Consider the following 16,091-nt stretch of genomic DNA (forward strand, 5'->3'; position numbering starts at 1 on the left):
ACGTGTTCTGAAGCAGTAACCATGTTGGTAAGCAGGACCTATCTCTTTGTCTCTTAGGGTTATAATTCACCGCAGGAATACATTGCAACCCAAGGACCACTGCCAGAAACTAGGAATGATTTTTGGAAGATGGTTCTCCAGCAAAAATCACAAATTATTGTCATGCTCACTCAGTGCAATGAGAAAAGGCGGGTATGTAACAAAATCTTGTATGTGGTGTGAAAGAAACTACCCTGAAAACAGCTCTTTTGTGCTGAGTGAATGTCTTTGCATTGTTTCTGATCATGAGGCAGCATCACCACCAGCCCTGGAATGGCATCCCTTCACATTTCAGGACCTTCTTTGACATTCCCTGATGTTCCCTGACCTCCTTTGACCTTCCTGGAGCTTCTTTAGCCTTCCTTGACCTTCTTGGATCTTCCCTGACTTGCTGCACTTTCTTTGACTTTTCCTGACCTTCTTCAACTTTCTTTGAACTTTTTGACCTTTGATGACCTTCTTTGACCCCTTCTTACCTTTTTTGACCTTCTTTGACCCCTTCTTTCCTTTTCTGACCTTCTTTGATTTTCTTTGACCTACTTTGACATTCCCTGAACTTCTTTCACATTCTTTCACTTTCCCTGACCTTCTTCAACCTTCCCTGATTTTCCTTGACCTCCTTTGACCTGCTTTGATGTTCTTTGACTTTCCCTAACTTTCTTTAACCTTCCTCAACCCTCTTTGACAATCCCTGACCTTCTTTGACCTTTTCTGCCTTTTTACCTCCCCTGACTTTATTAGGAAGCCTCTCCTCTTACATGAGGAGAGACTGAGAGAGCTGGGACTCTTCATCCTGGAAAAGAGAAGGCTCCAGGGATCTTGTCACTGTGTACCTGATGGGGAGGGAACGGAGACAAGGGACTCCTTTAGTGGTGACTTGCCCAGTGACAGGTCAAGAAGTGATGTGCACAAATTAAAAAAACACATTAAATTAATTCTGAAGTCAGGAAACACTTATTTGCTGTGAGCAGGACTGAGCACTGGCACAGGCTGCCCAGAGCTTGTGGAGTCTCCATCCTTGGAGATATTCCAAAGTCACCTAGACGTGGTCTAGAGCTGGCTCTAGGTGACACTGCTTGAGAGGGGAGGGGGTTGGACAGGATAACCTCCAGGGGTCCCTTCCAACCTCAGAAATTCTGTGATTCTGCACTCTTAAGTTTAAATAATTACAAAAGACAGGTTTTATGCTTTGTATTTTCCCTTGATATTGTAACAGAAATATTTGGAATATAATTTGGGGGGGCCTGTGTGGACACTGTCTTTCCCAGTGTTTTGCTCCATTTAGACCTATTATATCAGGAAAAGTAACAAAAGGCACTCTTCTTCTATTCTTCACTGTACTAAAGCTGCCCTTCTGAAAACTAATACACAGCTGATGGCCACAATTAAACAGGAATGGTCAGACTGGAGCTCATTGCAGGATAAATTACCTCTTATTGCAGCAGCATGTGAGCACCAGTGTAGGCATTGCTAAACGTGATGTTCTGTATCCCTTTCCTTGTGTTTCCTCCTATGTGTGTATCTTTATATAAATACAAATATGCCTGGATTTCCCTCCCCTTCAGGTGAAATGTGATCACTACTGGCCTTTTACAGAAGATCCTGTTGCATATGGGGATATCACAGTGGAGATGCTGAGCGAGGAGGAGCACACGGACTGGGTGTACCGCGGTTTCCGAATTAGCTACGTGAGTGAGAGTGATTTCAGTCCAGCCTTTTCTTTAACTTCTGCCTGTTTCTGGCATTCAGTGGAAGACACCTAAGAGAGATCGATGTCCTTACTCTCACTCCACACTTGCAAACGGCCAAATCACAAAACTTTCCCCTAAAATTGTTGTCTCTGAATTTCTCACCAAAGTGCAAGGCTGAAACAAAAGTAGTACCAGAGCTCTGGGCACTTCTGTGGTACCAGTAATTACTGACAACAAATGTGTGAATTTCTTCTTTTCTGTATCTCAGGCACACCTTCTTGCTATAAATTAGTCAAAACTTGAAAATACCAATGCAGGAATTGAAAATATTTTTCAAAAGGGCAATTCTGCAATAATCATGTCTACCTATGAAGTATTGAAACACACACAAGAGCATGTGATTTCCAAATGAAAGCTCTCCATACTTTCAAGCATTTCTTTCCACCTTTGTTTCCTGCATCAGCTTGTTGCCAGCACCATCTCATGAAGGAAAGTTGAGGGATAAGGAGGGGATGTGGAGAAACCTAGGCACTGGCAATGAGCCTTTGGCCCAGGACTTATGTGTTGTGTTGAGGATCTTACTTCATCTAAAGCCAGTAGAATTTTTAGCATTGTAAATGTTTTTTGTCATAATGAGTTTTTCCCTAAATGTTTCCCCTTGTAATGATTTTTCTTCCCTTTTGTTTTTTGTTTTTTTTTTTTCTTTAAAACTTAAAAAGAAAATCTCTCAAGAGTCCAGGCTTGACTGTTTGCCAGTAGTGTTGCTCTTTATCTGTGGCAAAATGAGAAGAGTAGAGGGAATGGAATAAAAAAATGAATAAAGCCCAAAGTTGAAAAATGCAACAGTTCTTGATTCAAAAGCAAAATAAAATGGAACTACCACAGGGACAAAAGCAAAAAGCAAATCCCAAACACAGAAACAGGAAGTTCATACCCATTTGATAATGAGGTCCTGATATCCTCCCCACTTTGTAATCAAATAGCCTGTTTGTTCTTTGCCATTTTTTTGGCTGGCTTCACTTTTTTAGGCTGTATGTGGGGAAAAAATGAAAACCACAAAATGACAAAAAGCCCTCAGTGTGATTGAGCGTGATTACCCTGTTACAGCTCTGTGAAAATGCTGCTGTTCTGCTTCTCCCATCAGGCTGATGAGGTGCAAGATGTGATGCATTTTAACTACACTGCCTGGCCAGACCATGGTGTCCCCACGACCAACGCTGCCGAGAGCATCCTCCAGTTTGTACAGATGGTCAGGCAGAAATCAGCAAAGACTAAAGGCCCCATGGTCATACACTGCAGGTAAATGCTTCCAGGAAAAGGAGAAGTGTGAGTTGCGATGTTAAATAAGTTGGGAACCCATGAGACGGAGAGATTTTGGGGTTCTGCTCACCTGTTGGCTGAAGATGGTTCTCTCTGGTGTTACGGTGTTTTGCAGCTCTCCCCTGTAACCTCATGGAGAAATTCACAGAGGAATATTGTTCTCTGAGTCTTTGTATCAAAAAAAGTGCTCATAAGACAGGGGAGAGACTTATATATAACATCATGAAATCAAACCCTGTATTTAGTACTTAATTATTCTGGGAAAGAAAAACAGCAAGTACCAGAGAGCTGGGCAACAACTGTAGTTTTTTCTTTTTTTCAGTTAGGATGCTTCTAGCAGCAAAGAGAGATATTTTCAGATAGTATTTTTAGACTATACTGTGCATCTTAGACCACATAGATTAAAACTAGCATTGCTGCAAAATTAGTGGGGGGGCAAAGAAAGAATGTATCGATCAACTCCTGCAGCAATTGTTCTCAAACCTTGAAGAAGGCACAGAATGAATGCATCAGTTAATCTGTCCAGTTAATACATCAGAAGTTCCATTGTATCGACCTTGTTTAAGAAATTAATGCAAAAAAAGCCAAAATAGAGACCTGTTTTATGACACGTTGAGCTGAGATGAACTGTTCAACATTATTGCAAAAACTTCCAAGCCTTTTCAGGAAAAGCATGACAAAAGAGGAGAAAGAACTTTTGCTAAAATACACACTTCCAGCCTAGGTAGGAGGGTGTTGGGCTGCTGTGTGATACTCTGTAAAACCTCTAATGCCACACTCAGTGAAAACAGACTTAAACATCGCATGTGAAATTACAGTGCAAAGAATCGTACATGCATGAGAATCTCTAACTGAAAGCAGTGTGTATTTTTTTCTAGTTGCTAAGCTTCCCTTTGGGGAAAATGAAGATTTTCAGCTGAGTGGGAGCTATTTCTGTGTCATGCTCCTGAGGCAGAAGTCCTGGAGCACAGACTCTTCTGGGTGGTTTGTCCTTTGAGGACAACCTGCAGTAGTGCAGCGCCTTTGCAAGCCAAGAGCTTTGCAGTGTGGAGAGCTGTGGAACTGAGCCCTGCAGGTGTGACCCCTCTGTCCCTGGGCATTCATTGCTCCTGAGCAGGTCTCTGTATCTCTGACTCCAGCCCCTGGAGTTAGAGGGGTCTCTTGAGGTTTGTGAGGGGAGCAGTGACAGCAGGAAGAGCAGGCAGCTAAGGGTGGATGAGGGTGTGCATGCACGTTCTGTGTGTGAGTGCATCCACTGCCCAACCAACGGATGATGGGTTGTGTGCCAGTAAATCCCACAGATTAACCAGCCTGCCTGACCTCAGAGTAGTTCTATCTGATTATTGCAATTGCAGGACTCCTGCTCTTTGCAGTGCCACTGATTTTGTTGTGTGTCCCCTGCAGAAGAGCCTGAAATGAGATGCATGTCTGTGTGTGTTGCAGTGCTGGCGTGGGACGGACGGGAACATTCATAGCCCTGGATCGGCTCTTGCAGCACATCCGTGACCATGAGTTCGTGGATATATTGGGCCTGGTGTCGGACATGAGGTCCTACAGAATGTCCATGGTGCAGACAGAGGTAGGATCTGCTCACTGCAGCACTGTGACAGTATTGTTGTGCCCATTTCATACCCCTCTTTAGCATGTCTGTGTCCAGTGACTGCTGTTCCCCCTGAACACTTGACAAAATCACTATGAATTGATACAATCAGGTTTTCATCTTCGTTGTGATATTGTCACATTATTAATCCACTGCATAGGTGGGTTTGATAATATATCTGCAATCTCACTATCTTCCAGAGGAAATGAGTTATTCTCACCTTCTGTAAAATTAATATGCAAACAATGCATTAGAAGAGATTAACATATGGAATTTTCAAACCACACTGAAAAGAGTTGGGCTTGCTGAGGGGATTAATGGCTCATGAAATGATATCAGTATCAGGCAGCCTCGTTCAAGTATCATGTTGGTATCATCCAGCCAAGCATAGGAGCTCATGACACAATGGAATTTCAGATGAGCAAAACAGACAAAAGGATTGTGAGTCTGCCAGACATCCTCCTCAACCCTCTCCCTACCCAAATATCTACTGGGTAGTTCTTCTTCTGTTTTTAAGAAAAAATATATAGACAGTATATACTGGGGGGGGGGGGAAATCATAAGCTCTTTCTTCAAAGCAGAAGCTTTTATGCATCTAAACCTTCCCTGTTTGCCTAGTCATGAGGGAAAGATTTCATATTTCGTGCCTGTTGTACTCTTCCTTGGTTAGACACAGCATAAACTGGCAATCTCCATGCAGTTGGAAGTGCCACCATCCCTGTTTTCAGGCTAGGTCTGGCAGATCGTTTGTTGCCAAGGGTTGTTGAATCCAAAGCAAAGCAAAAAAATTTGTAGCAGGAAGAGGAGAGGAGGAAGAAAACCTGCATTCACAACAACTAGCATCTGGAAATGAAAAAAAGTCATTTTCACTCCATTCTGGATCATTGCTACCAACCTGCCTCTTTTCATCACAATTCACTGTATTAATCCAAAGGCAGATCCTTATGTAAACACCAGAGAAAAAAAATCCTGATCGTTGATTGAATTCAGCTGCAACTTTTACCACTCCAGAGGTGATATGGGTTTTTGTAGGGTGGTGGTTGGTTTTTTTATTTTTATTTCATTTTTTTTCATGTAGGACCTCATTGCCTGGCTGGGGCTGATGTCAAGGGCGGTTACTGAGCTCTTGCTGCCACGGGCCTCAGAGGTCACTAAGTGACACTGACACTCAGTCACAGAGGCCACCAAAATGTTTTTCCTTACAAAATCTGGAACCACTGACAGCTCACCTGAGTCCACATTGCCTTGTATGCTGGAAACTTGGCAATGTCTCAAGGAGCAGTTTCAAAAAAACAAACGGCACAGGCCCAAAAAGGGGGTTAGCATGGGAAATACCCTGAATTGAAACCAGTCTCTCCAAATCAGTGGGTGTGAGGAAATCCAGACATTTCTGTGGTGTGAATCATGACTCAAACTCATACTGGTATCTGCTGGCATCAGCAGGCCACTGGGGACAGGGGTGAAATGCAGACTTGGGTTTGGGGACAGTCGCTTTGGTTGAAATTCACTTGGCTCCTGTGCCTTGTGCACATAAAAGTTAGTGTCAGGATTCATCAGGGATTGCCTTCTCTCTCTTTGAAATTGAAAAGTCATCAACTAAGATTATTCTAAATTGGATTACAGTGGTCAATCTGTATGATGATAATGCTCAGAAAAGTCAGTCCATAACCAAAGTGAAAGACAACCACGGTCTTGTGGCAAAAAAGCCTGTCCAGAAATACAGAGATGCATGTGATTGACCCAACTCACGGTGTCACTTGCACAGAGGTTGATAACTACTCTGTGAACAAAATCAGGGGTTTTCTTTTTATTGGTAAAGAGGTCAAACACTTAGGAACACGAACCTCATTAAAATATTTCAGGTGCATATGTGGCATGGGTGCAATTTGTTGCACATAAAGCATTCAGATATCTTTCCTGGAGTTCCTTCCTTTTTAGGCAATGTAAAGTAGATCCACTTTACCTCAGATTCAACTCTTCTGTCATCATTCAGGTTATTAATAAGTGATTATGGTGCCAGGTGGATTTCATGCTTCCTGAGCCGCTGTCTGTAACAATTGTGGACTATTCTAATGGGAGCTAATAACTCACTGTGCATTGTGAGGAGCTGAGGTGGGAGACATGGAGCTGTGCAGGCTGTTACTGTGAACCATCAAACTGTTTCACTGCTTGGGTTTTTGTCATGCTTTCTGAGGTGCAAAAAATGTCCACTTATTTGATCTTTTCTCCTAGGAACAGTACATTTTTATTCACCAGTGCGTGCAGCTGATGTGGCAAAAGAAGAAGCAGCAGTTCTGCATCAGTGATGTCATATATGAGAATGTCAGCAAGTCCTAGTTCAGAGTCACAGGTGGTAAGTAAGGCAAACCTGGCCCTGTGCCATGTCCACAGCCTCACACCTCCATTCCAGGAGCTTTGCTGGCAGTCTGGGGCTTTCCTTACTCTTTCATGTTCACATGGAGAGTTAAGGGAAAATAGCCTCTCACAGTAAATAATCCACTACCCTTTCCATGGCACTGTGGAAACAGAGCCTCCAGAACTCTCATGAGCCATCTCACCATTCCCTGCCAGTTGTCCTAACATCCCTTGCAAAGCTGAAAGAGAGGGACAACTTCAGCATCTTCAGTCATTTTCAAAAAACAATTTTGCCTGGTTACCAAGGCCAGCAGAGGCTTGGGGATGCTCTGCTGGAGGGTGAGTCGGTAACCAAACAGTTCTGTTATAAAACAGTGGGAAATTCTTGCATAAATCTAAAATCATAGTACCAGGGAAGCAGCAGGCTCTCAAACTGGTACCACCAGTAGCATAAGTGAAGGGTCGGCCTTGCCTTCCCACTGAGGCCCCGTGCCTGAGAAAAACAAGTGGCTGTGACCATGAGATTTGGTGGTTGGGACAAGCTGTGAGGACCTATGTCACTGCTCTTAAAGCCACTAAGCTTTGGTTCATTAGGTGGCAGCAATAACCCAGCCATAACCTTAATACTCGCTTTTGGGTGGAGCAGGAAGCTGCAGACTTTGACACAAACTGCTTCTCAGGCAGCTGGTGGAGAGCTGGGCTGAGGGCAGCACCTCCAGCCATGTCTGCTGTGTGTCTGTGGTGTTGCACGTGGGCCTTCATTAACCTCTGTGTGCATCATCCCCCTGCCTGTAAAGGAACCCCAGTTCCTAATGTTTGGGTAGTTCACTGTCTAATCTGAGTCCCAGCACCCAGCTGCTGGTACTGATGCACTCCCAGCCTCTGTGGGGAGGGTCAGTAAATGAAATGCTTAGAATTGTATTTATTTGCTTTTCTTCTTTCTGAAGCGTTCTGTTTGCTTGGTTGCAGGTGAGACCATGAAGCACACCCATCTTCCCTTGCTTCTGATTTTTTTTCTGTTGATGGTTTGAACGGGCAGGTGTTGTGCCACAAGAGACCACTGCTTTGCAGTAGATGGACAATGAGGGAAAGAAACTTTTACCTTTCTGAAGCACTGGGGAGACAAAGCCTTAACGAGCCTGCGGTGTCTTTTGAACTGTTTAATTTCTGGACATTTTTTTTAAATACTGGACCAAATTCAACTAAACAACATGAAGGAAAAGACACTATGTGTGCATAAGATAGTTTGCTCCAGAGTGTTGGGGTTTTGTCTGGTACTTTTGGTTAATTTCTTTCATAATTTGTTTTCTTCTGTGCAGGTTGGGCTTAAGGTTAAAGTAAGTGCAATATTTTTTTAATGGTTGACTGAAGAGCTTTCTTCATGTGTCACTGGTCTGTGCTAACGTCCCTAGGAGAGCAGGCATTGTTAGTATCTAATAATACCTCATTAGTGAATAGCGAGGCATGAACATACATGAAGAAATCTGGCGATTGTGAACAGGGGCTGGGAGGGCGGGGGGGTTGCTGGGTACATGGATTTGACTGTTTCCTTACAGCACTGATGTACGTGGGGCCTGGGGGGAGCACAAGACCCGAGGAACGGACTGACGAGCAGAAATGCAAGCTGTGAAGCCCAAAGCTGGAGTAGGCAGCTGACACTGAGAGAAGGGGTGGGTTTGGTTCTTCACTGGGGCTGCCACTAATTAAGCAGAGGGATTGCTCTTTTTGCCAACCTTTTTCAGTAACGCCACTGATCAGGCTCTTGTTCTAGATGAATCTAATCACAGGGCAACTGAGTTTCAAGCTGGGATGTCTTAGCATACATACTATAGCATTTAACTCTCTGAGCAGTCTATGGTGCCTATACCCCTCACTCATTTATTATTTTTAGTAATTATTAACCCTGTGTAAAAACGTGAAGCTGGTTCAGGTTGGAGGGGTGGAAAGGAAAAAAAACAAAAAAAACAAAAAGTGCTTTAATAGATGTAACTATTTTTCCTGAACCAGGAATTTACAATGTTATGATGCAAGGTTTTGGCATGTGAAGGGCTGGTTATCAGTTTGTTGCGACGAAGCTGCCAAAGTGTCAGTATGGATTCCTGCAGGGCCTTTGGGGGCAGGGCGGGGGGCTCCTTTCTTTTTTGCTGTCCATTTCAGTTCTAGTCAAAATAATTAGCTATATATAAAATTTTTTTTTTTTTTTTTTTTTTTTTTGGTCTTTGTATAATTCCGGTACATCATTGTGTATTGTGACATGGATGCTGTCAGAATGGATGTTTGATGGCATTTTTGTAACCTGTTGCTTTGTGTCACCTCATTGGAAGTTAGCAGCAATGGTACTCAATGTAAGCAAAACAGACTTGAACTGAAAGTAAACACACTGGATTGCTTACCTGTGGAGAAGTCACTGTCAGCAAAACAGCAAAACACACCTGCATACGCTTTTTATTTCACTCACCCCGGGTCTGCTGTCACCTGGCAGGGTGCCAGGGTGTAGGCCAGTAGCTCAGCTGCTTCCAGGAGCCTGATAACAATCTCCTTCAGCTGATAATTCCTTTTTCTTCTTCCTTCCAAAGTTATTCCATTGGCAAGTAAATAGGTGTATACTTATTGATTAATTACTTCATCATGGTATTGTTTACAGTGGAAAACTTCCTTCAGACTGTCCCATGTCTATTGTGCAAAACTGCATAGACTTAACATAATTCCCCAGTAAAACAGGTCCTTGTGAGGGCGGCTAAAGAAACAGGACCCCACCTCTGATCACTAAATGGGTATGATATGCATTTCCCCTCCCTTCTGGTTCCATGCATCTAATACTACTTCCACTGTTTCCACTACTCCCAGTCCTAGAGCAGGGATGCTGTTTCTCCAGGTACAAGATGGATACAGAAGGGCAGAGCACCCTGTTTCAGGGAGCCAGCTGGTAACAAAAAAGGCTTCAGTGGTGCACATTTCTCCCTCATTTCCCTGGTGTGCCTCAGCTGGAGGGCCTGCTGTTCCAGTAGGAACAGCAAAGAGCTGTCTGGCCTAAACTCAACAGAAAATAGAATTATAAATGAGCACTCGACCATTTAGACCTTGCTGCCATGCTTTTTAAAAAAGCTGTGTTTTAGAGAGTCATTACATGTTTACTCAGAAAATAGGTTCATACCCCTCTATAGAGAACTGGTGGGGAAAAAAAAAAACAACCCACAAATGTTCTTTCTCATCTACTGTCTCCTCCCTCCTGCTGGCCATTGCCCATCGAGTCTACATTTATTCTGTATCACAGACCAGAGTAAGCAGGTTACTTCTACATCATTCATGTGTGCTCACAAAATGTCACAGTGTGAGCTGGCTGTAACAGAAGCTTGGCTGAATGTGCCAGGGTACAAGATTGCTGCAGAGATGCCAAAATCACATTGTTGCAAAGGACACTGCCTGAGCAGCCTGAACGTACTAGACAGTTTTTGAATGCGTGTCAAAAATGATTTCATTTGCACAGTAGCAGGTGCGTGTTTTTCCTTTAACAGCTTCTTAATCACAAAGTCAATTACAATGAAAACTCCATCAGAATATAATACCTTTTCCTGCCCCACACAGTATGCAAAACTGTGTACGTGGGCATGTCGGGATGGCAGTGGAAACCACCTTGCCCAGCATTCAAAACATGAGTAAAGCAGTAAATGAGTCTGGAAGAGTCATGCAGAGCCTTTTAGCCTGAATTGACATGACATACTTTTGGCCTCACCTTGTCATGCACCTTCAAAGTAAAGCCAAAACAACGTTTCTGGACTCATGCTTCATGTTAATATTGTTTCCAGCATCTGTCACAATAAAACTCTCATGTCATCACAGCAGTAAAGCTGTCTGAAGCTTCAGGTTCAGTAATAGATTTTTTGAATTATGGGCTTCATGTCCATAGCTTTGCTGACACTACTGATGCTCTGTATTGATCTGCTGCTCTTCCCAGCATCTACTGACCCAGACGTCTGTGAAAGCAGCCCTGTGCAGTGAGTGACCATTAACTGAAACCAGCACAGGTTTTCTCCTTGTCTCATGCTCTGCATGCTGCCACGGAAGCAGAAAATAAGTAAACTGAAGTACTTAAGTTAGGAGGGTGAGAAATTGTTAGAGGCGTGTGTGAAAGTGTTGAATCTCAAGCATATCCTGTTACAGTCAGCCCTGATATCCTTGGGTCTTCAGAACTGTTTCCTTCAAACCTCACCAAAAGATAACAGGTCAGGAAGCCTTACCTGTGCTTTATTTCAGTTTAATGGTTTTTTTCCCCTATACCTAAATAAGACAAATTTCCCCTGTCAAATAATCAACATCATCATTCTTACGCTCTGACATGGCCCTTCCCTCCCTCCACCACCTCCTCCCACTTCTGACTTTTTTAATGGCTTGTGTGAAAACTGTAATTTCATTGAGGCAGGCAAAAGCTGTTATTTCAGCCACTTCTTGTGAGAGGATTATGTTGTCAATGCTCTTGACATGGATGGGAGCAGGTGGGTTGAGCTTTGCTGCTGCTTGTGGTGGGCACCAGTGGGGGCTAGGAATCTTGTAGGAAGGCTCCCTATTTTTATTCATTTCCTCTTTTAATCTGCAAATATTACCAAGGAGTAGAAGCACAGTCTCATATCCTGGAACTCATTTTGGTCTGAATACTGAGGAAGTAGTTAGAGGCCAAAGTTGCAACCTAAGCAACTCAGAGAAACTGAAAAAAAAGATAAAGGCAAGCCAAAGGCACTTATAAGCAAAAAGTTGACAGAGCTGCAGTGGAAATTTAAAGTCTGAAATATTTAAACACAGAACCCAATACAGATTCCCTCTCATTTGCACTTCTTGTATATAATGTTGGTGCTTTTATGCAGAGGTGGGAGACTGAGCACAAAAGTATTCCCTCAAATACTCTTGATGCATCAGAACCAATCCTTAAACAGGGCTGGTTTAGACACCAGTCTCAACTTGAGAAAAAACTGTGGGCTCCTATGAAAGGGTAGTTTGGCCAGAAAGTTGAGTTCCCATTCATAATCATGTTTATGCTTGAAATGCAGCCCAGGAAAATCAGTGGTGATCCCTGCTTGAACAGGGTCTGGTATTCAAGCTATAGCTTGCTTCTGTCTATGCCTGAGAAGTCAAAATTCCTTCATTCCCACATTAAAATAAAAATTCTGTAACTTACAGGTTCCGTAATTAGAAATAATTCCCATCTTACAGTTATTCATGGGTTCTTTTGTTTGTTTCCTTAAATTATCAAAATACTGATGCTGCTGTCCAGCAAAGCACTTCAAGAGAAGTTCACTAACACTGAGAGCTCTGCACATTTCAGACTATAATTATCATTTTGGATATGATCTATCTACTGCTTTATCAACCATTTATTTCTGCACACATCAGTCATGGATACATGCACTTATTTCCCAACCCCACTCAAAACAGAAAACAAACAACAAACCACCACGTTTTATACAGTTCAATGCTTTGGAGCAATAAAAGTAGGTGTAAAATCTAACAGATCACAGTTTGAGCAAAGCCCTGTTTAACATTTGAATGGCTAGGTGGTAAGTAAACTGCTCCACCCATCGACATTGGTTAGAAGTGTTCCTCCTGAATTAAATGAGAGGTTTCACAGTTTGCTTTCCCCATGGTGTCCCAAGGGAACAAGCAGCCTAAAGTGGGAAGAAGCACCTTGCTGATGTTAGGAGGTTTGTGCTTTGAAAGCATAGAACTGCTGAGTGAACACGGGCTGCTAAAACTCTCTCCCCACCATCCAGTTAAAAAGGCAGATTGATGGCAGCAAAATAGTAAATTACTCCGTTACCAAATGCCTAATAAGGCACTGATTTTGGCATTTAAAAAACGGCTTTGTTTCCTTCTCAAAGACATATCACATCCTTCTAAAATACTAGTATTAAAAAAATAAGCCTCACTGCTCAAATCCTAGAGAAAACATTTTGAATGAAACACTGCATTTTACTACTGTTTTCGTTTAAACCACGGAATATTTTGAAGAAAACATTTTATTTTCATTTGAGGAACCCCAAACGAGATGTCCTTGTGATTTCTTACAACTGCCAACAAAATGAAAATTCAAAAACTGCACAGCATAGGGCTGAAGCTCCCTGCAGTGCTTTAAACCACCAAGGAAATTCCGGAAAAAAGGGAAATACTCGCCTCAACACCATTCAGATTTCACAGACTGTACCACAGAAATCATAATGGTTAGTTCAGCCAAGTTTAAAGGGTAAATACAACTCAAGGAGTGCTTGGTTGTTAAGTCATTAGTAGTTAATTTAGAAACTGGGGGGGGGGGGGGGGGGGAAAGACACCAACCACCCCCCAAGATGATTGTGCTCATCCCTTCAGTGTATGGAAGGGGTTTCCTCTTCTCCCCCTCCAAGTGGCTCCCAAGATGCCTCTGAGCACACTGATCACGTTCAGACTTGTCTGGCACTTTCTAAGCAACAGCTACATAGAAACCCAGCGTCAAAAGACCCCAGCAGCTGTGAAGCCCCCTCTTTTCTCTCAGAGGTGAAGCACAGGTTCTCCCTCCAACACCTCCCAGTGCCAAACTTCACAAAGTCTGGGAAGTCCCAGAGCTGTTGCCTCTTTCTGGGCAAAAGCAAACCAAATGCTGAATGCTGGAATAAGCCAGTGGAGAGGATGAATATTGGCTTCCTATTCTGGTAATTATCAGGGGACTAGAGGTGGCAGGTTACCACCACAGTGCTTTTTATGGAGCCAGACATCTTTCCCATGAGAAAAGACAGTGACTCTTAAGTTTTGAATAGGAGTTTCAAAGACCTTTTAAAAAGTTTCCTCCTCCTGTGCGCTTACACGGAATGGGATTTCTCACTTCTTGACCCATTTCTGAATAAGGCCATGTTTATGCAGACAGGCATAAAGGATATATATAAAGTGTAAAAACATACATGGACACACAACCAGCCACACAGAAGTAATATTTGTGAGGACATTTACAATAAATGGCACTAACACCTTTATTAAGATTTTAGTTTTTCATTTGTGAAAAATGAATAGATTTTTTTTTCCCTTGTATGCAGAGGAAAAGCAAACTAATGGCAAAAATCAGGATTGCTTTCTTATTTCAATACTGTCTTTGTAGCCACAAAGATACAACAATTTAACAGACAAGAAATACTGTTTATTGCAGACTTTAAGCTGATTCATGTGAAAAAGGCACTATGAAACTTAATCAAACTAGATGATTAAATTTGTCTAAATTAAGTGATATTATATATTATATATAATACATATATTATATATAAAATCACATGACCATGTGAAACAACATTTTGTGACAAAAATCATTGCATCTTCAAAAATAACATTTTCTGGAAGGGATGTTTCTCTTTTCTTTTTTCCCCTGTTTTGCCTCCACTTTTCCAAAAGATTACATTTATAAAGGAAATTACAAAGGCTTTTTACATAAGGAAAAACTGGTATCTGGGATCAACACACAGAGAAGTCTAGATTATACACTGTTCCTTTTCATGGGTTAAGTTACAGACAAAAAAATGCAATTTTAGTAAAAAAAAAATGTACTGTGAGTTGTTGCATGGCTACAGCAGATCTCATCACCTCTTTGAGCTGGGCTGTGTTACTATTTTCTAGTTACTCCTCCTTGTGCAATATTATAGTTCATCACAGGTGAAATACGGATAAAATCAATGTACAGAGTATTACTTTGCTATAAACAGCATCATTAGTAATAAAACATCTTGGGAGTGATGCAAGAAAGATTCAGTCTATGCTGGGCTGCTCTTCATTCCCTAAACATTCCCTCTACATTTCCTGGAGTCGACAACTTAAGCAAACATCCTGGAGCCAAATGCCTGACAAGAAAGACTGAGCCAAAAAGACATAATTGCACACTACAGCAAGAGATGGGATTCAGAATATTATTACTGAAGGGTTCAAATGCTTTTTTATTGCTGGCTCAGCTTCCCTCAGATGAATCACCAACAAAGATGTGCCCCAATTTATCTGTCATGCTAATTCCGTAAAGCCAAGACTCAACTTTGGGTGTAAATGAATCATGGACCAGTATTTTCACCCGTCAGGAAGCTCCACCGTGTTTCTTATCTGTTCATTTTTCATTATGAGAAGCCAGCAGCAGGTACTTCTGTGGAGACTACTGTAAATTTTCTTTATGTTGGCTAGTTTACGTTTACAATACAATAAGACATTCCCCTTCACTGCTCCCTAAAGCAAAGCTGGATGGTTTAATGCTATGGACAATGGGATTAAAGAAAAGGGGAAACACACTTAGTGGCTGCTTCCTTCATCAAAGGACTCCACACCTGAATCTGTGGCAGCTGCACTGATTTTTTCTTGCCGTCTTCTCATAATTTCTTGCAGTTCTGAACTACCACTGTTCGCCTATAAACAAAAAAGAGGAGTTTACTTGTGGCTTTGACAGGTACTGAAACTCCTCTGCCAGGATTTTGATAAGACAGTTGTTTGAACAAACAAACTCACCTTGAAGCTCCAGTAGGAAAGTATTTACACCATCCTTAAATACAGACCAGAAAAAACCTGCAGACTATTAAAAGCATGAGCCTGCCTTTCAGCACTGCTGAGCGTCTTTAATTCTCACATGAGGCCCCAGAAGTGTTGGATATTAAGGGGGTGAAATATGGCTTCAGTAAAAGCAGGGTTAAAACTCAGCGAGTTTGTTAGGATTCCACACTTAAAAATCAGGGCAATAATACTTAGAAATAAAAAACCTGAAAATAAATCCTTGGTGGTTTTAGATTTATGTAAACACAAAGCTCACGCATGCACGTGGGATTGCCTAGGCAAGGCCTAAGTGAGGATTCTGTCTCAGGTTCTCACATCGACACAATTCACCATCAGGCATGTGCTGCTCAGAGACAGGTTTCAAGCTCAGAGCACAGTAGTAGGAATTGAACCGTATTACAATATTAGCAACAAGGAAGTATTGTGAGGACAAGGCTTTATTTCACCTTTTGAGAGTGAAAACCAGGTCTGCTGACAACAGCAAACATTGCTCTGACAACATCAATAAAATTATTAGCAAGGCCAGGACACCTATCCACCAGAGCAGAACTTCC

At 42.2% G+C, this 16,091-nt stretch overlaps 2 protein-coding genes across 3 annotated transcripts in view; one reads left to right on the forward strand and one right to left on the reverse strand.

Annotated features, from left to right (window-relative positions):
- PTPRO (protein tyrosine phosphatase receptor type O) overlaps positions 1–6,987 on the forward strand; it is a gene marked incomplete at both ends in the record, with an annotated part of 140,312 nt that extends 133,325 nt beyond the window's left edge. Inside the window, 5 exons of the mRNA XM_082279569.1 lie at positions 58–192; positions 1,605–1,727; positions 2,875–3,029; positions 4,494–4,629; positions 6,883–6,987. Of these exons, the coding sequence (XP_082135695.1) occupies positions 58–192; positions 1,605–1,727; positions 2,875–3,029; positions 4,494–4,629; positions 6,883–6,987 (654 nt within the window). The remainder of the gene's footprint in view (positions 1–57; positions 193–1,604; positions 1,728–2,874; positions 3,030–4,493; positions 4,630–6,882) is intronic.
- Positions 6,988–13,978: 6,991 nt separating this feature from the next.
- Positions 13,979–16,091, reverse strand: part of EPS8 (EGFR pathway substrate 8, signaling adaptor) — a 126,449-nt gene continuing 124,336 nt past the window's right edge. For both annotated transcript variants that reach the window (XM_082280596.1, XM_082280597.1), the window contains exon 22: positions 13,979–15,396. In XM_082280596.1, coding sequence (XP_082136722.1) covers positions 15,283–15,396 — 114 coding nt within the window. In that variant the 3' untranslated portion in view covers positions 13,979–15,282. The remainder of the gene's footprint in view (positions 15,397–16,091) is intronic.

The sequence above is a fragment of the Coloeus monedula genome, assembly GCF_965178545.1.
Source record: "Coloeus monedula genome assembly, chromosome: 4".
In the NCBI taxonomy this organism is placed as follows: domain Eukaryota; kingdom Metazoa; phylum Chordata; class Aves; order Passeriformes; family Corvidae; genus Coloeus; species Coloeus monedula.